The 24,615-nt window shown below is 37.9% G+C and overlaps 2 protein-coding genes and 1 long non-coding RNA gene across 4 annotated transcripts in view; 1 reads left to right on the top strand and 2 right to left on the bottom strand.

Annotated features, from left to right (window-relative positions):
• Nucleotides 1-693: 693 nt before the first annotated feature.
• LOC119916020 (calcium-binding and coiled-coil domain-containing protein 2-like) lies at nt 694-4,664 on the bottom strand (the record flags this gene model as incomplete). Its single annotated transcript, XM_038735856.1, is given in 9 exon segments — nt 694-763; nt 867-964; nt 1,059-1,172; nt 1,252-1,377; nt 1,503-1,628; nt 1,866-2,026; nt 3,743-3,845; nt 3,933-4,109; nt 4,567-4,664. Coding segments are annotated over 8 exon segments (969 nt in total), but the record flags the coding sequence as incomplete, so codon positions are not given.
• Nucleotides 4,665-6,638: 1,974 nt separating this feature from the next.
• On the top strand, nt 6,639-24,336 carry ttll6 (tubulin tyrosine ligase-like family, member 6). 2 transcript variants are annotated; one of them, XM_038735185.1, is made up of 17 exons: nt 6,639-6,770; nt 11,665-11,828; nt 14,478-14,618; nt 14,862-14,899; nt 15,606-15,724; nt 16,184-16,314; nt 16,410-16,566; nt 16,657-16,800; nt 17,487-17,572; nt 17,663-17,888; nt 18,411-18,589; nt 18,735-18,923; nt 21,321-21,477; nt 21,833-22,102; nt 22,236-22,301; nt 23,081-23,237; nt 23,741-24,336. In XM_038735185.1, exons 3-17 carry the CDS (start codon nt 14,479-14,481, stop codon nt 23,983-23,985), a joined length of 2,304 nt encoding a protein of 767 aa, XP_038591113.1. In that variant the 5' UTR covers nt 6,639-6,770; nt 11,665-11,828; nt 14,478; the 3' UTR covers nt 23,986-24,336. The 2 variants fall into 2 exon arrangements, with proteins under 2 accessions (XP_038591113.1, XP_038591114.1); XM_038735186.1 differs by lacking the exons at nt 6,639-6,770; nt 11,665-11,828 and having other exon boundaries at nt 14,536-14,618; nt 14,859-14,899.
• LOC119915598 overlaps nt 23,943-24,615 on the bottom strand; it is a 30,078-nt gene continuing 29,405 nt past the window's right edge. Inside the window, exon 5 of the long non-coding RNA XR_005446972.1 lies at nt 23,943-24,022. This is a non-coding gene — a long non-coding RNA (uncharacterized LOC119915598). The remainder of the gene's footprint in view (nt 24,023-24,615) is intronic.

Genomic DNA, 24,615 nt, shown 5'->3' with positions numbered 1-24,615 from the left:
TCCATATGTACCCCGACATCACAAGTAGCAGCCGAATGGCATCACACAACAATGGCAGCCCCTATTGAAGCACACATTGTAAATAGTAAACCATAAACTAAAAGGCAACATAAAGTATATTTCCATGTATTTAAATTAAAATATTTCATACTAATCATATAGTAAAACCTGTTCTGCATGTAAACTGATGTTATTAGGTAGCTCATTACAGTAAAGAATCTCGTGAAAGTCTACACAAGTTATTCAGTAAAATGTTAAAAATGCCGAAACATTTAAAAAACATAATCTACAACATTTACTGACTTTTGAGGATTAAAACTGATGTAGCTAACGTATAAAACAAAAAAAAAGGGGACATCCTTTTAATTAACACTGGGGCTGCTGCTGAGGGTGCAACTGTGTGCACACTTGACAAAGAGTTTGTCACAGTCAGCCATGTTTTTCGTTCACTTTCGGCATCATGCACCACCATGCACCTGGTATGCTTTGAGGTCAGAGGTCGGATATTTCGACGTGGAAATTTCCGACCAGCATTGCATCTTCAGTGGGAACCAATGGGCTTACGTATGAGTGTCAAAGACAGGCTAGGGAAGTCAGAAAGAGTTTTGGTCTTTTCATGTGAGGGACAGGAAGAAAAATATTAAACAATGTCAGCTGTATTTGTTAAAGCGCCACACGGCAAAGTAGATTTACCTGCAGGAGCTGGATGCTGTCGTTCATTTTGAACAGTTCCCTTTCTTGTTCTCTGAGTTTGGAATTTAGCCTAAAACACACAGAAACAGCTGTTAGCGGCCAGAAAACATTATGCAACGAGTTCTAAAAGTTTAATCAAAAAAATCTGACGGAAAAGTGTGGACTTGACTCACAAGTTAATCTCCCCACTTTGAGCATCAAACCTTCTCGTCAGCTCCTCACGCTCCTCTTTGAGCTGGTTGATCTTCATCACAGCTCGGTCGTATTTCTCCTGAGCGTATGTCCAGTAAAAAAAAAATAAAAATGTTACAACGAAGGATAAATACTTTGTCAGAGCCTTTAACCCACAGATAAAATTATCTTACCTCAGTTTTTCTTGATGCTTCATCTAAAGTCAAGCTTTGACTCCTTTTTTTCTGCTCCGTCGCATTATGTTGCTGTATCTCCATCTGCTTTGTCATTTGGGCCAACGCCTCCTCCTAGTAGCAACATCAAAGTTAGGTTTCCACACTGATACTGTAGTAGAGTTTAGCTTTCACACACGGACTGAAAACAAACCTTTAAGCGGTCCGTTTCTTTCCGCTGCTGCTGTAAGTTGCTTTGTAAGTTTTCATTTTGTTCCTTGATTTGATCCATTTCTTTGACCAGTTGACTCATTTCTTTTTTGTTCTCTTCATTCTGCCCCTGTAGAAATAAATCACACTGTGTCAAAATCAAAGTTCAATTCCTATTTAACTATTTGCTCAATTGGGCAATGAGCAAACGTGTTCATTATCTCTCAGTTGTAGCAATATATTAGATGAGCAGACCTTTAAGCTGGCGGCTTCTTGCTGTTCGGTCTGCAGAGCTCTTTTTAAAGTTTCATTTTCCTCCTTTATCTGATCCAACTCTTTCTGCAGTTCAGTTTTCTCACGTACGCTCTGCTCGACCTGTTCCTGGGTTCCAAAAAAACACATAAAGTAAATATAAAGTTTTATTTACTTGTGGCTTCAGCCTCACATCTGTTTTCATATTCTGCACAAAGGTCTAATCATCAGTCAATAACCAGACTGCAGGCTTAAAAATACTACCTGATCTAATCATGTTGAGTATTACCACAACGGTCATTTGTTGTACACAGAATATTTTCACCGTGTTGAACTGTTTAAAATAGAGTCATTTGCATTTGATACCTGTGTTGTGATAACCAGGAGGTCGTCGTCCGGGCTGCTCTCCATGCTCTGCTCCACCGGGTTTCTGAAACAGAAGGGAGTGCTGGCTCCTCGCACTTGGCCGACTCTGTCCACATAGCAGAACTGGTAGAACTCGATCTCATCCTTAGGAAGGTAGTAATCTGATGGGACGAGAAAAGAGCAACACCTTAAAATCAGAAAATAGAGAAGAGTGCCCATCACAATTTCTTCTAACTGCTTGTTTTGTTTGTCCAACCAAAAATATAATTCAGTTTATGATATGAGGGAGAGTAATTTTGCATTTTTTGAATAATAAAAAACTGAAAAGATGAACAGATTATCAGAAGTGTTGCTGATTGATTAATTGATTAATACTACTATTATTTTAACACCTTAGATTTGTTCCTTTTTGGCTGAACCTTAAAGCCATCTCTAAAACATAATTATTTATTATTCTTTTCATATTTTATTGTGAATTTTATATTTTTGATTCTTGACATGCCGTACTTGCCTTATCTTTTTCTTATATTTTCTACCTCTTATGTTTATTGTTAAGCACCGGGACACCATAGCAAATTTCTTGTATGTGTAAAACTACTTTTGCGAGAGGATTTTTAAGTGTTTTTGAAATTCGGATACTTTATGTGGAGGCTTCACAATTGGGGGGGTTGGGACTCCCAAAGCAAATCTGAGGGGTCCCCAGATAAATAAAAGGATTACAAAATAATAATAATAAACGTTTACATAAAAGTATGTTGGTCTTGTGAAATAATAGACATTTTTTCTTTTCAGGCTTTTAAAAACCTTTCAAATGAAGCAATCTGAGAAGGAAACTGAACTGCTCACAGTCAAAGTCCACACTAAGGACCTAATCTGTAATGATCACAAGTACACATTGCTTCATATGAAGGAGTCACCAGCAGCTGTCTCAGTTACTGCTGGTATTTTTATTTATTTATAAATGACCTTCCAGCAAAGATTATGAACAAGCATCACAACAGTTCATAAGATACATAAACAGAGACGATGGGTAATATTGGTACTCTCTTTTTAATCTTTAGACTAATGCGATGTCTCAGAGGCATCTTTAGCTAATTACCTGGGTGGCAATGTGTCTGTTTTCTCAAGGTGTCATTTATTTTGTCTTCCTTTACTTTCCCCCCAGATCTCACAGTTGAAAAAGTTAAAGATACATTAATTAAGATATAGAAGCACGGCAATATATTTTTTTTTAATAGCTTATTTGTCATAGCAGTAAAAGCACAGGTGTAAGTAATAATGTTAAAGATGGCTCCTTTCCATTTGTGTCCCTGTAAGCCGTGACAGTTTGAAAGCATGCCTAACACAGAGCCATGTAAACAGCTAAATCGAATTATTTACACCTAAATGTCTCAAAAGTTGTGAAAAGTCTGATAAATAGGTCTTTAAAAACACAAATGAGCTGTAGATGTGGCAGAAGGCGCAAAGAAAAAGCGAGTGGTTATTGATACTTGCTACAGAAACAGAATATCTTTGTTTCATCTAGAAATGCTGATAAATAAACATTTGACTCTAGTTTGCATAGAGCAGAGGTTTAGAAAGTGGGAGGCTAAGCAACTAAACTAATGGGGTGTGAGAGGGCACCCTTTTCCAAGCTTTGTCTGAAGAGACACCCACGGTCCCAACTTTAAAACCCCCTGGAAAAGAGGATTTCACTGCACCAGATATGAAGGCACTGAGTGTGTATGTCAACAATGCAGAGCCAGAGGATCAGACCTGTGTCATAGCAGCTCATAAAAACAGATTTAAGAGGCTTCCCACACATCAGATGGGAAGTGTACATAACAAACATGACCGCACTTTATCATCTTGAGGTCAAAGTGAAAACTGTTTCTTACCCTTAAAAACAGCCTGTCTTGTCACATACTGCTGCCCTGACACATCCAGGCTGGGATCCACCCACACAAATGTATGATAATCCTTTGTTGTGCTCCACCCCACCTGCACAAAGAAAATTGACAAAACTCAGAGAGATATTGAAATTAAAAAACAGCACATTTGTTGTTGTTGTTGTTGTTGTTTCCTCACCTTAAAGATGCCCACCCAGTCCCTGGGGTTGGGCTGGAAGGCGGCAGTGAGGGTGTAGCAGCAGGTGACTGAGGTTGAAGGTGGGTATGAGTGGGGGATGTCGTTGAACACCACCTGGGAGAAGGTGCGTGCTGAGGAGTCAGTGGCTGGTGCCTGTGTGGAGCTCTCCATGCTGAGCTACAGTAAATGACAGATGAGAAAACATGTCATGAGTCTGTCCGACTGACGACAGCAGGCGCCACAAGATGGTGTTATAACAACAGCGGTGGTTTTTATGGTTCCTGTTGTTGTTTTTGCGCACCTACAATCTTGGTTTCACTTTTTCCCAAACTGACTACGCATTAATAATTACCTCTAAAAGATTTTCCCGGAGCTTAAAAGGCTGATATTCTATATTAAAACGACTCACACCCTACAGGAGATAATTTTTAACCGGTTATAAAAACTTTTAAAGGGCAGTTAGCTGTAGAAAACAACACATAAAATAAAGAAACCGAAAGTGAGCTAGCAAAAAGACCGCACCCGAAAGATTATATAAATCGATTACTTTGACACACAATGTTGTTTTAACTACAAACTTCTTTAACAAACCTAAAATGTTGATGAATTGACCGGATAAAAACATTAAACTCACGTTTGCTCTCACGCGTCACAACATCGAGATCAACCGTCAGCTCCCAACAGCCAGTCTCTGTGCTGCGTTCAGGCGCTGCTCGGACATTTGTACTGCCGGGCCCGTAAATGCCACATAACAAATTTAAAACGTTACGTTAATTGGTACTTTTTTAGACAAATAGCTTAAGTAGATGCAATTTTGTTTGATATATTGTGTGTTTCATAAAGGGATTCAAATATTACAGTAGAAATTGTTTTTTTAATTTTCCAAATAAACCAGGACCAGGCCTTGTAGTTTCTTTAGTCTAATTATATACATTGTTATAAAAACACGTTTTTTAATGTGTATTTCGTGTGTTTTTATATTTTCCACACAATTTGTGTACATTTTAGGTACATTTAAAGTACGTTAAAATTGATATTTGAATTAAATTCAAAAAAACTAAACTAAAACAGAAACAGATAGGCTTCTTAAGGTGATTTACACATTAAAGCATCATTATCCAGCCATTCTACATGATGACTATTTTTAATTTTAGTAGCCTATATTTTGATGCTAACAGGCAACCTTTGTACAAGTACTTAAGTACGTATGTAGTAAATTAGAAAATAGCATGAAATGGAATTACTTAAGTAAAGTAGCCTACAAGTACTACCTCATAATTGTAGTTGAGTACAAGACGTAAATGAACTTTGTTTTATTAATCCACTTCACACAGGCATTATGAACACTTGTTAGAATAAATTTGATGCTGCAAAGTGACAAAAAGTATACATTAAGTCTGCAAAAACAATTACAGCGAACTAAACATGACTTGTGATGTGTGATAAGCTCTTTGCGGCTTTGTTTCCGATTGTCTTTGAAGGCATCATTGTGGGTGGACAAGTGGGCTGCATTGTGGGAAACGTAGGCCATTTTTAACTCAAGCCCTCCTCTGTTTTGCAGTGTGAGATAAAAACACAGGAGGGAGCCAAAGTCGTGGTACTGATCCAGTTTGTTGAACCTACTCTTTGTGTGTGTGTGTGTGTGTGTGTATATATAAATATGTGTGTGTTATGATCGTCCCCAACACACTTAGGCTAAATGTTGGTCAGTTTAAACCCCCTTAGACTTTAAGATATTATTAGATACTACCAAAAAACAAATCCAAGTGGGCTGCCCTCCTTTCTCTTTTTTGATAGGCCCACATAAATTAGTAGCACAATTTTAATAAATGATATTTAAAAAGAAAAATTGGATGTGCATCTGGTTCCTTGCCAACAGACTTGGCTACTGTACAGTATTGTTCATATAGAGACAGGTTGATATAATACAAAAAAGAAAAGTTGAATTAAAAAAATGAAGACATCTCAGGTTTGTACTGTGATGGGAGGTAAAATGACAATGTCAAAGTTGCAAGTTGCATTTTGGTAAGCCATTCATGTATTTTTAATCATATACAGTGTTTTGACACTGCAAGAAAATCTGATTCAAAGAATCAGTCGGCTTTTTTTTAAAGAGTTTTAAAGTGAATCATTCACATCCTCACAAAATACATCATCTGAGGCCATGCTGCAGTTAATGATGTCACACTGCAGCAGGTTTCCATGTGCAGAACACCTGCTGTGATAAGGTGTGTCCAGATGCTTAAAATGATCAGACCATAGAGGTCAGAGAGGTCATAGAAAGAAATAAATCAAGTAGGCCATTGTATGATCATGCCAAGGTATGACTGTTCATATAGGTCTAACAACTACAGAACATTTGTTTTGTAGTATGATTGAATTTATTTCTCTGAATGCTCCAAAAAAGAAAATTAATTATTTAGATTTTTTCAGGCCAGGTGTTTTGAATTTTTAAAATTTTAATTTAATTTTCTATAATAATTACCTGTTATTACATCACCTACACACACGTTTGTCTGGAGAACTGCAAGGTGCACCTGTGGCTCATCCATCCTGTTGTTGGATCTTTTCTCATCGGTGAGCCAGCTCAACCAATCAGACACGAGCATTCTCACACCCCTTGTTTGTTATTGGCTAACGGCGGAAAAAGGGGGACGTTGCATCTAAAAGGCACCGCCAGGGATGTGCGCGTGTGACTGGAATTCATTCATGTTTACATTCATGGGTTTACGTCTCCACCGTTCGTCAAGCCAAGATCACAACGCGACCCAGCTACAACATTACAAAAAGGGGGCTTCTGTCCGGGAACAAGGAGGAAGGACGCACTTTATTCTGACGGTAATGTCAGGTTTACGCCTTTTGTTTTTAGCAGTTTCAAAGTTTATTGTGAAATCACTCTCGTTAGAGCATTCCGCTACCATGGAAACTGCCTAGCCTATACTTAGCCATTAGCTGCGCGGTTTGTCTTTATTTCGTGTAAAAGCTTAATTAATGACAAACTGAAACGCTCAAATTGTGTCGCTTATTTAAGAGCATTGTGCGCTGATCGGTGGAAATAAAATTCAGAGACGTTTTTCGCAGAACTTTTACTCCTGTGTGGTCACCACGACGAGAAAACATGAAGTTATAAGCTAAACTACGTTATTTCAGTATTAGGAGTCTCATGGTAAATGTATGGAAGTTATATTTAACTTAAAGAAGTATTAAGTGAAAGAAGTATTCAGAGCCTTTACATAAGTAAAAGTAGCAATACTACAATAGGGGAAAAAATCCCATTTGGCCTACAAGTAAAAGTCCTGCATTCAAAAACATAGGTTAACGTAAAAGTGCTTAAAGTAGGCTATTAATTGTACTCATGCAGAAACATAGGTTACTCAAGTAAAAGTACAAACGTATTATAGGGTGAATTAAAGTATTAAATGTACCCATGCAGAAACATAGGCCTAGGTTACTTAAGTACAAGTAGAGAAGTATTATAGGGTATATTAAAGTATTAAATGTACCCATGCAGAAACATAGGCCTAGGTTACTTAAGTACAAGTAGAGAAGTATTATAGGGTATATTAAATTATTAAATGTACCCATGCAGAAACATAGGCCTAGGTTACTTAAGTACAAGTAGAGAAGTATTATAGGGTATATTAAATTATTAAAAGTACCCATGCGGAAACACTGGTCTAGGTTACTTAAGTAACAGTACAGAAGTATTGTCAGTTAAATGTACTTAAAAAGTATTAAAAGTACCCATGCAGAAACATTGGCCTAGGTTACTTAAGTAACAGTACAATAGTATTGTGAGGTAAATGAACTGTATTAAAAGTACTCATACAGAAACGTGGCCACCTGTGAGTGTTATATTATTATGTATCATATTGTTGGATTATTCATTCTGATGCATTGAAGCATTTTACTACTGTTGTTTGTGAAGGTGGAGCTAATTGTGACTAATTTCCTCACAGTTGGTTAGTTTATTTTTTAACAATGCATTGTATTTAATAAACTGATCACATGTTTTCTATAGCCTATCTATAAAATATTAACCTGAAAAGTAACTAGTAACTATAGCTGTTTATTGAGTGAACTGAAGTGAAAAGTACAATTTTTTTCTGTGAAAGGTAGTAAAGTAGAAGTATATATTTCTCTGTGAAAGGTAGTAAAGTAGAAGTATATATTTCTCTGTGAAAGGTAGTAAAGTAGAAGTATATTTCTCTGTGAAAGGTAGTAAAGTAGAAGTATATTTCTCTGTGAAAGGTAGTAAAGTAGAAGTATATTTCTCTGTGAAAGGTAGTAAAGTAGAATTATATATTACTCTGTGAAAGGTAGTAAAGTAGAAGTATATTTCTCTGTGAAAGGTAGTAAAGTAGAAGTATATTTTTCTCTGTGAAAGGTAGTAAAGTAGAAGTATATTTCTCTGTGAAAGGTAGTAAAGTAGAAGTATATTTCTCTGTGAAAGGTAGTAAAGTAGAAGTATATTTCTCTGTGAAAGGTAGTAAAGTAGAAGTATATTTCTCTGTGAAAGGTAGTAAAGTAGAAGTATATTTCTCTGTGAAAGGTAGTAAAGTAGAAGTATATTTTTCTCTGTGAAAGGTAGTAAAGTAGAAGTATATTTCTCTGTGAAAGGTAGTAAAGTAGAAGTATATATTACTCTGTGAAAGGTAGTAAAGTAGAAGTATATATTTCTCTGTGAAAGGTAGTAAAGTAGAAGTATATTTTTCTCTGTGAAAGGTAAAGTAGAAGTATATATTTCTCTGTGAAAGGTAGTAAAGTAGAAGTATATATTACTCTGTGAAAGGTAGTAAAGTAGAAGTATATATTACTCTGTGAAAGGTAGTAAAGTAGAAGTATATTTCTCTGTGAAAGGTAGTAAAGTAGAAGTATATTTCTCTGTGAAAGGTAGTAAAGTAGAAGTATATTTTTCTCTGTGAAAGGTAGTAAAGTAGAAGTATATTTTTCTCTGTGAAAGGTAGTAAAGTAGAAGTATATTTCTCTGTGAAAGGTAGTAAAGTAGAAGTATATTTCTCTGTGAAAGGTAGTAAAGTAGAAGTATATATTTCTCTGTGAAAGGTAGTAAAGTAGAAGTATATTTCTCTGTGAAAGGTAGTAAAGTAGAAGTATATTTTTCTCTGTGAAAGGTAGTAAAGTAGAAGTATATTTCTCTGTGAAAGGTAGTAAAGTAGAAGTATATTTTTCTCTGTGAAAGGTAGTAAAGTAGAAGTATATATTTCTCTGTGAAAGGTAGTAAAGTAGAAGTATATTTTCTCTGTGAAAGGTAAAGTAGAAATATATATTTCTCTGTGAAAGGTAGTAAAGTAGAAGTATATATTTCTCTGTGAAAGGTAGTAAAGTAGAAGTATATATTTCTCTGTGAAAGGTAGTAAAGTAGAAGTATATTTCTCTGTGAAAGGTAGTAAAGTAGAAGTATATATTTCTCTGTGAAAGGTAGTAAAGTAGAAGTATATTTCTCTGTGAAAGGTAGTAAAGTAGAAGTATATTTTTCTCTGTGAAAGGTAGTAAAGTAGAAGTATATATTTCTCTGTGAAAGGTAGTAAAGTAGAAGTATATTTTTCTCTGTGAAAGGTAGTAAAGTAGAAGTATATATTACTCTGTGAAAGGTAGTAAAGTAGAAGTATATATTACTCTGTGAAAGGTAGTAAAGTAGAAGTATATATTTCTCTGTGAAAGGTAGTAAAGTAGAAGTATATATTACTCTGTGAAAGGTAGTAAAGCAGAAGTATATATTTCTCTGTGAAAGGTAGTAAAGTAGAAGTATATTTCTCTGTGAAAGGTAGTAAAGTAGAAGTATATTTCTCTGTGAAAGGTAGTAAAGTAGAAGTATATTTCTCTGTGAAAGGTAGTAAAGTAGAAGTATTTTTCTCTGTGAAAGGTAGTAAAGTAGAAGTATATTTTTCTCTCTGAAAAGTAGTGGAGTAGAAGTATGAAGTAGTATAAAATGGAAAAACTCAGTTCTGGAAGTACATCAAAACTGAGTAAATGTACTTAGATTCTTTATACCTCTGTTTATGAGAAACCAAAATTAAATTTTCTTGGATGAATCAATGGGGAGTAGTAAATACGCTGGTCACATGGTATTGGTGTTGCACTGTATACTGTTACCAGCTGTATTGCTACTGCAAATTATTTCACCATGGTCACATCTGTATTTTTATTGGCTATGAAATTTTGTAAATGTGACCCTAACTACTAGAGATATGGTGACATGTTTTGATAGTTATAATAGCAGAAACATGTGGTGCGTATAAATGATTACTGTCTGTTCAACACTTTCACTATACCTGTCAGTATTTTTACGATTGTTTGTATCCAGTGTCAAATTATCTCAGGGGTCACATATTTCAGTGCTGCAGCTGTGTAAACCAACATTATTGTAGCCACGTTTTGTCCCTGCGGTTGCGTATTATTCAAGACTCTTCTTTAGGATGTTGTGACTACGGGTGTAAATTAGCTCTAAAGCTTACCCCGGCCCATAAACACTGATATTTTTTTTCATAAGTCTGTGTTGATTGGTGTGCATTGTCTTTTGCAAACAAATCAACTAAACAAAAACCGGTGATGGCAGTGGTTGGAAGTTGCATCTAAAAGGGTTTATTTTATCAGGGAAGATGCCTCTTAGGGGAAATCAGTTTCCATACAGCATCTGAATAAGAACCACGTTTCTTTACAATACTCTTTGCTCAATATTTGTCTTTGTAGTCGACATTCAGGAAGAGTTAAGACATTATCATCACAGCCACAGCTAATAGTACCAGGATTTGATGGTGCTGATGATGGATATTGTCCTGGTTTCTCGACAAGATTATAGGTCTAGACTTTGTCATGTAATGAGAGTTATTAATGTGGCCTCCACCTGTGTTACGATAGGCTCAACAAATTAGAAAACAGTACACAAAACGTAATTTAAAAGAAAAAAGGTAATTGCTGATCTTGTAGAGCACCAGTGACCAAGAGTTAACAATTTGCATTTATAATTCACAAAGCTGTACTTATTTACAGAGAAAACTTAATTGCCATTGCCTTGCCAGGTTTGCACTCAGTTTAAATACCCGCAGTCATCGCTTCAACAACTGATGTCAGTGTTGTAAGCTTAGCAGGTGATCTTTAAAGCATCAGAAGACAGACAGAAGTTGGAGAAGCGAGTGGGGAAAGGTGTAGGATGTCAACTAATAATTAATTAATTAATGTTAAGTGATTGATTAATCAAGGTATAATTTTTGCACTAGATTGCAGAGATTGATCATTTCATGTTATCCTTCCACTTTTTTTTTTAATCTGACTGATACCTATTGGTTTGTCTCCCTCCTGTTTGACCAGCATTTCCCCTTCTGCCTGTGCTCCGTCTGTCATGTCGTCTAACTGAAGTTACTCCATTTCATCTTGGCCAAGGAGATAGATGTCCATCCTGTTCACTTACACCCCACACTGCCACGCCACTTTTCAGCACAGATTTAAATTTAACAACTCGAGCCGTTGAAAAACACATCTTCTATTTCAGTGAACAATTATCAGGGATTATCCCTCTCAACTGGCTCCCTGCTGAGGTCTCATGCTCATTTTCTCTCCATCATGTCAAGAGGGATCAGGTTTTTGTCCCCACAGTTTCTAATTGGTCACCAGATCCACGACTGGGCCTGTTGCTTGAGTGTGTAAGTCAATCTGATCTGAGAGCCATCCTTGTGATGATGATACAAATCTACTTTCTTTTTTTTAACTCCAGAGGCAGTTGAGGTTGAGATGTTGCTCGTCGGGGTTTGTCTACTGAGGAGTGTGACAGCGTCTTAAAAGGCTCTTGAGACAAAGATTTCTGTATCAAAGACGTGTGGAGGCAGACGAGCACCATCTTCCAACGCCATTGTCACAGATGTAGGCTTAACAGTGTAGGTGAGTAAGAGACATTTCTCAGATGAAGACGATGAAACTCGACAGTTGGTTACTCAGTTGCCGACTCATGAGGTACAAATTGCTAAAACATACGGAGTCTAATACAAAAGCCCTGCAGAGGTGTTTCTAGTATTTTGTTTGCCCCACTTATATCAACGAGGGCAGACTAAATATTACAATCAATGCAACAGCACCAGAAAGTGCATCCACCAAAGTTACCAAACAGGTTAATCACCATCAATTCGTTTTTTGCTTTATGAAGGTCAGATCTTTTGCTTAGTTGTTGCATTTGTTTTATCCCGATGTACCTAATAAACTGGCAGCTGAGTGCCTTGCTGAAAGAACTGGTTGAATAATCGATTAGTCCATCAACAGAAAACTGGCTGATGGGGATTCTGATAGTAAATTAAAAGTGATTTATCAAAAAATAGAGAGCATTTCTGGACCACTGCTTCTCAAATGTGCAAATAATTGCTGCCTTTCGATTCCATATCACTGCAAATTAAATACCTGTGGGTTTTTTGGACTGGTGTCAGACATAATTAGCAGTTTTGAGACATGACTTAGGGCTTTGGTAACTTCTAATGAACACTTTTGTAATTGCACATTTGTAGACTATTGATAATTTAATATAAACATAATTTGATAATAAATATAATTATTAGTTGCAGCCTTAATTTACATGTGAAAGAATAATGTGTGCCATTAAGTTGAAATTCTAATTAGACAACTTGCATATGTTATTTATATAGAATTTAAAGGTCTGTCTTTATGTTTTTGTCTACATTACATTAAGCAGGAGGTTTAATACACTCTGTAGCAACAAGATCTAGACGAAATTGCACGTGTATCCCTTCTAAACAAACATGTTTTAGTGTTACCGTTTCTCGTCTGGCGTGTCAAGGTGTAGCATGAATGTTGAATGTTATGTAGTGACATTTTAGCTGTTATCAAAGTCATTCATACTGAATCTAGTCATTGTTTGTTGAGGACAGATAATACAAAGGTGTTATTCATACACCGGTTGTTGTTGTTGCACGCTGAGGGAGAACCTCGGAGAAATCCTTTGCTGGGCTGTAACTGTAGCCGAGGCCCAGGGTAAAGCTTACAATTCAAGGCCAGGATTATCCAGATCATTGGATCAGAATACTGTTACCTAGCACCGTAACCTCCCACAATGTACCTGGGATGTCCCTCCTTACTGCCACTAACGCCGCAGTAGCTGTCACGATCATTACCAGGAATGAACTTGACCGCACCTTCACCCTACAAGACACCAGATAGGAGGCGGAGGCAAACAGCTGAGACGCTGCTGTGACGATAGCCGGCCGCTGTGCTCGGGTCAGAGCGCAGACGGACATAAACAGAAGAAGAACACATAAGTGGAACTAAACTCGTCTGAGTTTATTTCTATAAACTTTAGATTTTTATTCATGATAGCAGCTGGGCTTTATGGATGGCAATATTCACAACTTGGTCCAGACTGAAATATCTCAACAACTATTGTTGTCATTAAATTTCTCACAGACATTCATGGTCCCCGGAGAATGAAGCCTAATGACTTTTGGTGATCCCCTGACTTTTTATCTAGTGCCACCATCAGGTCACCACATTTCTGATTTAAAGTGAGCAACTATTTGATGGTTTGTCATGAAATGTGGTACAAACATTCACATCCACTTCAGGATGAATTGGTTAGCCCTTAATATTCCATCTTCATCACCAGGTAAAACCTTTTTAAAAGAGGTTTTATAAATGCTTTTAGTTCAGTTAATTTATTATTATCGCTAGTGGGAAACTTGACTTGCTGTCAGGGCACATGATGAAAACATACAAGGATCAGATAAACAATACAAGTATGAAAAATAAAATACAAAAACATGACCAGTAAGTAAAAACACCATAAAAACATGAAACAATCTTTTAAATGTGAGGTTACCTGAGACAATTTAGCAGAGTTATTGCACGGGGAACAAAGCAGTTTTTGCTCCTATTGCACTTGAAACCGTTTAATTAGAGGTGACCAACAAGCAAAGCTGCCCCCCCTACTGTAACACTGTGGCTCGAGATATATGATGTTGAAAGACTAACTGACATTCTGAGTATTTAACAGAGTTTCATGAAAAATGTGGACTTATGCAGCCCATCACAAGGACACAACTAACACCATCATATAAAAATGAGAAGGCTGAGATATTTTAAGTTGTATATTATTTACCTCACTGACAAAACCTCTGGTGTTCCTTTTGTATCAATGTTATGAAAAGAAATTAAAAAATTAAGTTCTGGTTGGTGTAAGAGTGAATTCCCCCTCGATATTCTTGCACTATTACCAACTATTTGTATCCGTCCTGCCACGATAACTCTTGAATGCCAGTGTGTGACAATGTGCTGACAGCCAGGGCACTCACCTGATGAGAGAAATGGAAATGGAAACATGACTCCATGCGTGCACTTACAGCATGTACTTTGTTCTGTGTGATTGAATTTCATTGTGAGGCTATCCAATTAAAAACACACCATTTCAATGAGTAAATGAGTGTCAAAACTTTAATGGCATAATTTGTTTCTTTCTCTACACGATCACATAAGCCTTTTGCAATTGCTTGTAGTCAAATGAGCCCTTTGTTTTTGTCTGTGCACATCCAGGATGGGTCTACCTGTGGACAGCCCAGGGAGAAATGATGATGGGTATACATTTGAGCAGCAGGGAGAGGGCTACGAAAGCCAAACTGACTGTACCCGCACTCCGCCGCCCATCAACAAGAAGAGGAGAAAAGGCAAGAAGAGGTACTTTGCTCTTGGATCGCCTCCATTTGTACTTCTACAGTTATTTCCTATTGCAGGTATATTACCTCTGAGCATCCGGACAGTTACGGTTTTATAACTTGTCCTGGAGGCTCTTACATTTTTTGTTTATTCACACTTGCCCTCATCGTTTGGGAAAAGAAGACGGGTATAATAAGGCATTTGTAGGACCTTGCAGCAAAGCAGATGTCTGTCCCTCTTTCTGTCTCTCTTCTCTTTCAGATGACTGTGGATCAACCTCACCAGCTGCAAATATGAAAGCGGTAGGTTTGAGCCAGAGACGACTAAATCACAAATGTCTGTTATTAGTAAACCGGAGACTGTATGGGAAAACAGGAAGCACTAGATATTCTACATGGCCAAAGGTATGTGGACACCTCTGTTCACACTACTGTAGTTAATGGTTTGGGCTAGAACCCATTTTAATGCTACAGCATACAGCTTTGTGGCAAAAGTTTGTGTTCATCCCTTTCCTGTTTCAACATGGCGATGCCCCCGTGCACACAGACAGGTTCATAAAGAAATGGTTTTACCAGATTTGTGCAGAAGAACTTGACTGGCCTGCACAGAGCCCTGACCTCAACCCTCATCCAACACCTTTGGGATGAAGTGGATCGCCCAACATCAGTGTTGGACCTCACTGATGCTCTCGTGGCTGAATGTGAACAAATCCCTGCTGCTAAGTTTTAGCATCTGGTGGAAACACTAAACCCAGAAGAGTGGAGTCTGGTATAGGACCAGATTAATGCTCATGGTTTTGGAATGAGATGTAAAACAAACATGTGGGTTTGATGTCCACATACTTTTGGTCATGTAGTGTGTTTTCAATTCATACCATTGTTAACTGATTTAAGGCTAATCCAGAGCTCCTAGAATAGTCCTTCACAAACATCAACTGAATCTTATCTTTAATAAGAAACACACACACTCACCACAGTGAAAATACCCCTTGCTGTTTGTTCGTTTCAGTGCGGCGTGCTGCTCGTAGATACGGCCTCAGAGAGGCGATGGAGGGTGAAGACTGGACACTTTTTTGGACCGACTGCTCTGTGTCTCTAGACCGTGTTAAGGACATGAAGCGTTACCAGGTATCGGACTGCATTTGTTCACACCAGCACCCACATTACTGCCATCATCATAAAAATACTAATTAAACTGAATTAAATTACATAAATTAAGCTGAAAATGAATCGGGGCGGACTAGTCATTCTGCTATTTTAATTTATAATGTCCTTACATGTAACTGAAATTCTTCTGCTCGATATGCCGACCATGGAAATAATAAAAAATGTAGATTTCCATTGAGATTGCGTCGTTTTTTTCAGGGCTCATAAGAGTTTTTCAGCTCACACAATCAATTTGTAATCTAATTGGGTAATTCAGTGCAGGAACTATTCAGCACCTGTGATTCTTCTCTGAATGAATAAGGTGGATCGGTTTATTTTGTCATATCTCACTTAGACTGCGTACAAGCTAGCACGTAAACTCAAATGTACACACAATACTCCCCCTGTAAATGCAACAGAGTGTCTCTTGTGTCTTTGCAGAAAATAAATCATTTCCCAGGGATGAGTGAGATCTGCCGCAAAGATTTACTGGCAAGAAACATGAACCGTATGCTCAAGCTTTTCCCCAAAGACTACAATATCTTCCCCAGAACGTGGTGCCTTCCTGCAGAGTCAGTTTGCACTTCTCTCTGTGATTTTGCTCTTTTATTTTGTTTTTCTTAATGTGTCTTTATGTACTAACTCCTTGTCTTAATGTACTTTGCAGTTACAGTGACTTCCAAGCTTACACCAGGGCCAAAAAAAGCAAGACATACATCTGTAAGCCAGACAGCGGTTGCCAAGGCAAAGGCATCTTCATCACCAGATCAAGTAAAGACATTCAACCTGGAGAACACATGATCTGCCAGGTTTACATCTCCAGGGTGAGGGTCTACTGAACGACACATACTGCAACTGCACAGAAGCACACACAGGTTGAAGTTAACGCTTAACGTTTTTCATTCCCTCCCCAGCCGTTCATAGTGGACGGATACAAGTTTGACTTGCGTATCTACGTGCTGGTGACGTCATGTGACCCCTTCAGCATATTCATGTTCAAGGAGGGGCTGGCTCGCTTCTGCACCACCAAGTACAACGAGCCAACACACGGCAATGTGGTAAGAAAAAGCAAATGTCTGGTGATATTGTATATTGTATATTCTTATTGTCAATAAAACCTGTGTATCCAGAGCCTGATGTATCTTATCCCTCCGTGCCACAAAGCTCCATTTTTGTTAAAAATTGACAATAAAAAAACACAGAAAGTCATCAGCACTGTCCTTTAAAGGTCAGATATGAGTCTTTGTAATTGTCATTATCCTGTACGTTACAATAAAAAGTACATATTTGATTATGTTGTGTCATCTGTAATATAGAAAATAATCTGTCTCCTTGTGATTACAAAGTGTTTCACAAACAAAGAAATAATTAGAAATGAATAACAATAAGACATGCTATAAAATGCCTGACTGTAGTCCTGGTTGGATAAAAATAAAACACAATGAAGTAGGCAGACACAACCTTTAGAAGAACTAGGGCTGCAACAGATAATTATTTTCAATATTGATTTTGTTTTTTGTCAACTAATTGACACATGGTTTAGCCTGTAGACTGTCAGCAAATTGGGAAACGTGCCCATCAAGTCCCCTGAACATGTGGTAACTTTTTAAAATGTGTTTTTTTGTCAGTCCAAAACCCAAAGATATTTAGTTTTTACCATGTAAAACATATAAAAACAGAAAATACACACATTACAGAAGCCCAAAACTAATGAAATTCTTAAATTACATCTTTCTCATGTTAGGATGATGTGTGCATGCATCTCACCAACTACTCCATCAACAAGAACAGTGAGAACTTTGTCCGTGACGAGGACACCGGCAGCAAACGGTAAATACACAGACAATGCTTGTTTTTTTATATTACTAATACTCTTAAAATACTGCAAATATATTGCATGTATTTTTTTGTGTCCTCCAGAAAGCTGTCCACCCTGAACAAGCTCCTGGAGTCCAGGAGTTGCAACACAGACAAGATGTGGAACGACATTGAGGACGTGATCATAAAGACTCTGATCTCCGCTCACCCCATCCTCAAGCATAATTACCACACCTGCTTTCCCAACCACACCAGCGGCAGCGCCTGCTTCGAGATCCTGGGCTTCGATGTGCTCCTAGATCACCGGCTCAGACCCTGGGTGCTGGAGGTGAAAGACCATATACTGTGTATCAGTCATAAATATGCAGATTTATTGTTGTCAACTTCAAGTTCTTAAGTCTTAAGTACAATTAACCAGAAATTACACAAGACAAGTGCCAATGCCACACAAATATGTTTTCAGCTCTTTTTTTCCCACTTTAAGCAGCTTTAAGGTTGAAAAACCCATCATTTCTATTCTGTATCAGCTTGTTGTAGCTCTACATTGAACCTATATGATGTGTGAAATATTTGGCCCCAAAACTCTGTTTTTGTATAACTGCATCATTCCATAAAATAGAAATATTCTACATTTCTTTTGCATTATTTTATACACATTTCTTTAAAATTCAGCCTGGAATATTTGACCTCTTTTGAAACTTAACGCTTTTCACTATTATATAAAGTAAATGTCTGTGTTTTTTTTTAACAGAATCTGGCTCAGCATGCTCTTGTAATGAGGTATATGGGGTTAAAATGTGTCTTCTTAGACGTCTGTATCATATATTATCATATTTGTTTGTGTGTCCAGGTGAATCACTCTCCAAGCTTTACCACCGACTCGCAGCTGGACCGCGAGGTGAAGGACGCGCTGCTGTACGACACGCTGGTTCTCATCAACTTGGGTGCCTGCGACCGCCGCAAGATCACCAAAGAGGAGAGACGCAGGGTGAAGGACAGGCTGCAGCAAAACAGCACTAAAGAGGCAAGGTAGAGTTCTATCAGAGGCAAATGGCGTGTGAATTTTTTTCTAAGGTCATACACCCCTTTTCTGAACTCCTCCTATAGACATCTTCAGGTGACTGTTACAGTGTGTGTGCACGTGTGTGTGTGTGTGTGTGTGTTTCACCACCAGGACGGAGGAGCTGCGTCAGTGCCAGGCAGCCACGGTGGAGCAGATGGAGAGGTACGAGGCCAGACACCTGGGAGGCTTCAAGAGGATCTACCCCAGAGAGGGAGGAGAGAAATACGACAAGTACTTTAAACACAGCAGCTCGCTCTTCCAGGAGACCGCAGCGTCCAAGGCCAGGGAGGAGTGTGCCAGGTACCTGCAGCACGCTTTCAACATACTCGTTACAATTCAGCAAAGAGCAGGAGCTGTTAGTGATGCACACGGATCTTTTTCTGCGTGGCCTACGTGAGGTGGTCCAACACAGAAGGGGTGGTTCATTGCAGAAAAGCCACTTAAGGGGACAAAGGGCTCAAAATAAATGTAACTTGCAGCCAGACTGAAGCTTCATGAGGTTGTAATTCGTGACACTAGTGATGTTATTAAAGCTGAAATGATTAGTGGATTTGTGCATCAACATTAATTAACAACAAGTAGAAGTGTTTGTGGTAGTGACGGCACACTACAGCCTGTAAAAATATTTTATTCACACTCAGCACTCCATCAGGTTCAGGGTTTTTTTTTCTTTTTCATTAATCGACAAAATTGTTTATAATCTATTAATCGGTACTAAGTCTTTTCTCAGGTAAAAATGCCAAACATTTACTGGTTCACAGATTCCCAAATGTGAGGATTTGCTTGTTCACTCTGTTTTTATTTTCTGTTTTGTATCATTATAAATGGAATGGTTTTTTTTGGACTGTTCACCTACGGCTCTTTTTGCCATTTAATAGACTCAATCACAAATCAAGTAATCATAAAAAAAAGGGAAGACAGTAATTTAACAGACAACCATGCTGCTTTTTATAATGGTTGATTTATTTTGATCTCTTTTAGCTCGTTGGCTAATCTTCCAAGAGTCCCCATTAAAACATTTAATTAAGCATACAGTAAATTATAAATAATTCAACACATAATTGTTGACACACACATCATATACACACGTATAAAATACATACATAGGCACATAAATTCTAATATACCTTGTCTTCACAAATATTGACCATATAATACTCAATAACAGTCTTACTGTACTTGAGTGAGTTATTTTAATTAATTCTATATTTAACAGTTCTGAAAATGAAAGTCTGTCTTCCCATCTTGGTTTGTATCTCTTCTTCTCGTGTTAACTTTATGTCCATCACATTCTCATAACAGTTTGTCCTTAATGCTATCTGGCTTTTAAACAAATTTTTTAAATCAGTGCAACATTGTGTTGTCTCACCTGCTCTGATACTGTCAGCCATCCTCCTTTTTCAAACCCACACCTTCTTGCTGCCTTGTTTATACTCATATCTCTCTGAGCTGCGCTGCACCACACTGCTCAGCAATAATTAATGTGACTGTAGTCTGTGAGATATTAAGAATGTCTTTTGATAAAAACTTTGCAATTCGTCCAACCATTCCTGCCTTTTTCACCACTCTTCAAGACAGATCTGTAATCCGTGCGTGAGAGATTGTTTTGTATTTTAACTCCCAAAAATATGTGCGTTTGAGTTGGATAACACTAAATGAAGGGCATCAGAGAGGCAGCGACAGCATGTAGAGGCAGAATATCTTCACTTCTAACACTGTGAATTAAGGGTTTATTTCCACCAAACAAGAGTTGGTGATTGTTGGAACACTGGAAAGACTAACCAAGATGGTTTTTATGAGTTTTATTTTGAGAGAAACTTGAATTCAGAAGGTTCACAGTTGTTTTTTTCAGTTTGAAAAAAGGAAAGCAGGTGTGAGAATATTTCCTTTGTGATTATTTGTGCGTTTATGTAGTTTCTTTATTAAACCTAAAAAGCTAAGCGGGCTTGTAACGTAGTGAATTCGACACTCGACATGTGTATAAATGCGGGATACAAAAGGTGTAATTCATTGTACAATAAGAATAAATAAAGGATAAAATAACTGAAATGGTGTCATGGAAGCGCATCAAATACACTTTTGTAAACCTGTTGCTTTTCTTATTGTTTATCCAGGAAAGGGATTTGAGAAGTTACTTAAATTCCACTAAAAAAAGAGGGAAGAAGAATCTTTAGTCTTTAGTAAAATAAAAAATTAACCACATAAATTATAGATTTATTCTTAATGCATTCTTTACAGAAAAGTCAAAAGTGACCATGGGGAGGATGGAAAATTTAACAATTTAAATCAGACCAAAATTTCTTTGTAAATTCACACTAAAAGAAAAAATGGATAAATGTTTCATCAGCAGATATTTCAACCGAACTGCTACTTCTGTTGAAAATGTTTCAAACTAACAATTCTGGCCAAATCTTACACGTTGCACCTTTAAACAATAATTTTAAGTAATAACAAGACAAGGGATTTAATTAGTAGCATTAAATTCAAATTTATTGGCATGAATGTATAACAACAATATTACCAAAGCTACATATAAATTACATAAGAACAATTAATTTGATACATTTCATTAAATAAGTAAATAAAACAGTAAAAGTTGTTGCATTATTATTAACTGGCTTAATATCAGAGAGAGAGAGAGATGTTAAAGTGTGTGTGTGTGTGTGTGTGTGTGTGTGTGTGTGTGTGTGTGTTTAGGCAACAACTGCAGGAGCTGCATCTGAAACAGGAACAGAAGGAGAGAGATCTGAAAGGAGGCCGGCGGAAAGACTTGCAGGGGGAGACCGCTGGGGAGAGAGTCAAACCCCGACGAGCACAAACACAAGCCCCTGACTCAAACTGTGACCCTCAGCCGGTGAGGCTGTCTTATAGTGTCATTAAAGATGCAGTGTCCACATGAATCCACAAGAGGGAGTCAAACAGCTTCTGTCTCTGTGATGAATGGTTCATATTCTGGCTGACCCCCTTTGAGTAAATGTACTCTGGCCCAGTTTAAATTAGCTAGAATAATATTCCTGCAGATAATTTTTATTGGATGTCTCTCATTTCAAATTCAAATATACTTTATTGTCAAGACGGAAAAACACAAACAGTGTTATCGAGGTTGTTCAGTGACAGTAATTGCTAATATATTATAAATGCATACTGCTGGCTACATATACAGTAAGGCAATAAAAACAAATGAAATCTTTCTCTCTGTTTCTCTGCAGCTACCTCTGTCCGGAGCGTCGCTGTATCCTGAAGCTGCAGACGTCCGAGAGGAGAAGGAGGAAGACAAGGAGGAAGACATGGAGGAGCAGGAGCGGGTCAATGCGCTGCTCCAGAGGAAGAAGCTATTGCAGGACCTGGGGGTTGTGGACCAAATCCACCAACTGCTGCAGGGCCGGACAGAAGGAGGGGGAGTCCTGCAGGACGCCAAGGACGCCTGCACCCACCACCAGCAGAGTAAGCTGGCTCATCAGAGACAACAGCAGACGAAGGTAAGACTGACACCAATAACTTGCAGTAAAACCACGTTTGGTCTCAAATTGTCACTTTTTTGTTGTTTGTTAATTGATTATAATTTTGCTTGCTTTAGCCTCCAGCCACTGCACTGTTTCTCTTTTATTTCAGTGGGACTGTTTGACACAGTATTCCCAAAAGACAAAGCAGCAGTCCTGCAATCAGATGTCACGGCAGGTACGTCAGCGGAGACACAGGACAACACGCATCCAGTCAAAATAATCCAATACTTCTAACCAAATCTAGTTTATTTTAAGGAATTAGGAATTTAATTAATAATAATCAATTCAGATTACTGAAACATCCTGTTGTGGTGATTTTAATTGGCCTCCTCACAGTTTCCAGTTTGTTTCCAGTTTCACACTTTTAACTGGGGCTGCAAGTAACGATTATTTTGTGTTATCGATTAATCTGCCAATTATTTTCTTGATTAATCGACTTATCTGTATTAACAATTGTGCTTGTTTTGTGCAACTAACATTCCAAAAAAAGAGTTTTTTGCTTGAAAAATTACTTAAACAATTGATGATCAAAAAAAGTCTGTTGATCGACTAATTGTTGCAGCTCTACTCGTAACACCTAGTATTATTCAAGTTTTGCAGAGGATTATATGTAAGATAAATATTTTCAGATAAAACTTTAGGTTCTCCAAGAGGCCAAACTGCAAGCAAGCTGTAGTTTAATTAGTTATTGCTCTGAAAAATTGTCGGTTTAAACCCAGAAATCAATAGTATTGCGATTTAATGTTAATTTTAAATGTTATTTTTACATTTTAACTATAGTGACGGTATAGTTTGACGGGCTGCCACAGAACTGCAGCAGCACTCTGAGCACATAAACAGCAGCCAGATCATAATTATCCGTGAAGAATGAAAATGTATTAACAGTTGGAAATGTGGGTCATTGTCAGTGCTAATGAAACCATCATGAAACATAATATCCCTGCTGTGTTGCAGCACATCCACTCCCACATGACTCAGCAGCGCCTGCTCAGGCCCTCGTTGGACCAGAGGAGCCTGAACGAGTCCACCTGTCTGCAGTCTGAGCAAGAGAGCCACAACAGAGCCGGACAGATACGCAGGACCATCAGCGCCCAGCGGATACACTGGCCAGGTAAACACACGTCTGCAAAAGACAGGAAAGCTATTGTCTTTAGAACTCTGCATGTTATATTTTTCTGTGGTTCATTACAAGCTTCAGGCTTTTGTTTCTCAACAATCAGGATTTAGCTACTGGTTGCCTACTTGTGTTCTGCTGTATTATAAAAATAAATGTAGCTGTAAGAAAATAAAACTGACTTGTGATGAAAAATATTTTTTGTCACCAAAATTGCCTCAAAATAGCACTTGACTTGGAAAATATGAACATACTTCCCTACTTTATCAATCATATCCATAACACAAATATATAACAACATAATTCAACTTTAATAATTAGTTTGTGCTCTAATATATCTATACAAAATGTTTATTATTATTGCTCTGTTTTATATAAGTAGAGTGAATTTTGTTTAAAATCCCAAAGCAAGTTTCTGAAGAGCCACATTATTCAAAACATAATTAAGAACAACAGGAAACACCATTAAACTTTTTTTAATCCAGTTATATTTTCCCCAGATGTCAGATCAGTCATCAGGCAGGACGGCAGGAGCTGCACCGACACCCGGTCCCGTCCCGGCATCCCGACCATAAACCAAGTCCCCAAAGGAGGTCTGCGCTGCGCCTACATGTCCAACGACCCCGCAGTCCTGCAAAGCCTGCTTGTCATCTCCACTCGTGCCCCCCTGGTCAGGAGGCCTGGCTTCTTTCACATGGTCCGCAACACCTCCCGCAGAGCCCCCCAGCACGGTAAAGGGCAGTGAGGAGCCTCCAAGCAGGAGCTGGGAGTCCAGATTTAAGCTGCAACAGGATTCAAACGACTGTAGGACCTGAGGAAAACTGGAGAGGCTTTAAACTGTGCAAATGCAGAAACACACTGTGCCTTTGAGAAATATCTCATGTTTGTAGATAGATTTTATATCTGGACCCCTGCAGTTTACACTGCTTGCCACTATGTAACCTCCAGCGCTGCAGAAACAACATTATGGCTTTTTAACCTTTTCTACCCACTGTGTGTGCTCAGATATGTGTAATATTTTGTTCTGAGGGATGAATTCTCTCACAAAAACCTCACCTACAGTGCCAAAATAAAAGCAGACGAGCCTGATTTAACACCGTACAGCATCTGTGATCCAAATCTGCACGCTTCCTCTGATCAGAATCTAAGAAACTCACAGATTATTGGGTGTTATTATGAGCTTACAATGGCTCAATGAAACCAAATGTAATGCAAATTTATGAATATTCACGTATTGTTAGTGAAGTTAAAACCCTAGTTGAAGATACACTGAGGGATTTAAAAAATAAAGGCCTCCACTCTCTTTTTCTCTATTAAATTTATTTGTGCAGTCAGGTTTTGAAAATATATATTTTGCACTGATGGTCAATAAAAT

The sequence above is a fragment of the Micropterus salmoides genome, unplaced genomic scaffold, assembly GCF_014851395.1.
Source record: "Micropterus salmoides isolate LMB-PRFRI ecotype aquatic unplaced genomic scaffold, ASM1485139v1 Ms_hic_scaffold_21, whole genome shotgun sequence".
NCBI lineage: Eukaryota > Metazoa > Chordata > Actinopteri > Centrarchiformes > Centrarchidae > Micropterus > Micropterus salmoides.
This window is presented reverse-complemented; position numbering and strand designations above follow the sequence as displayed.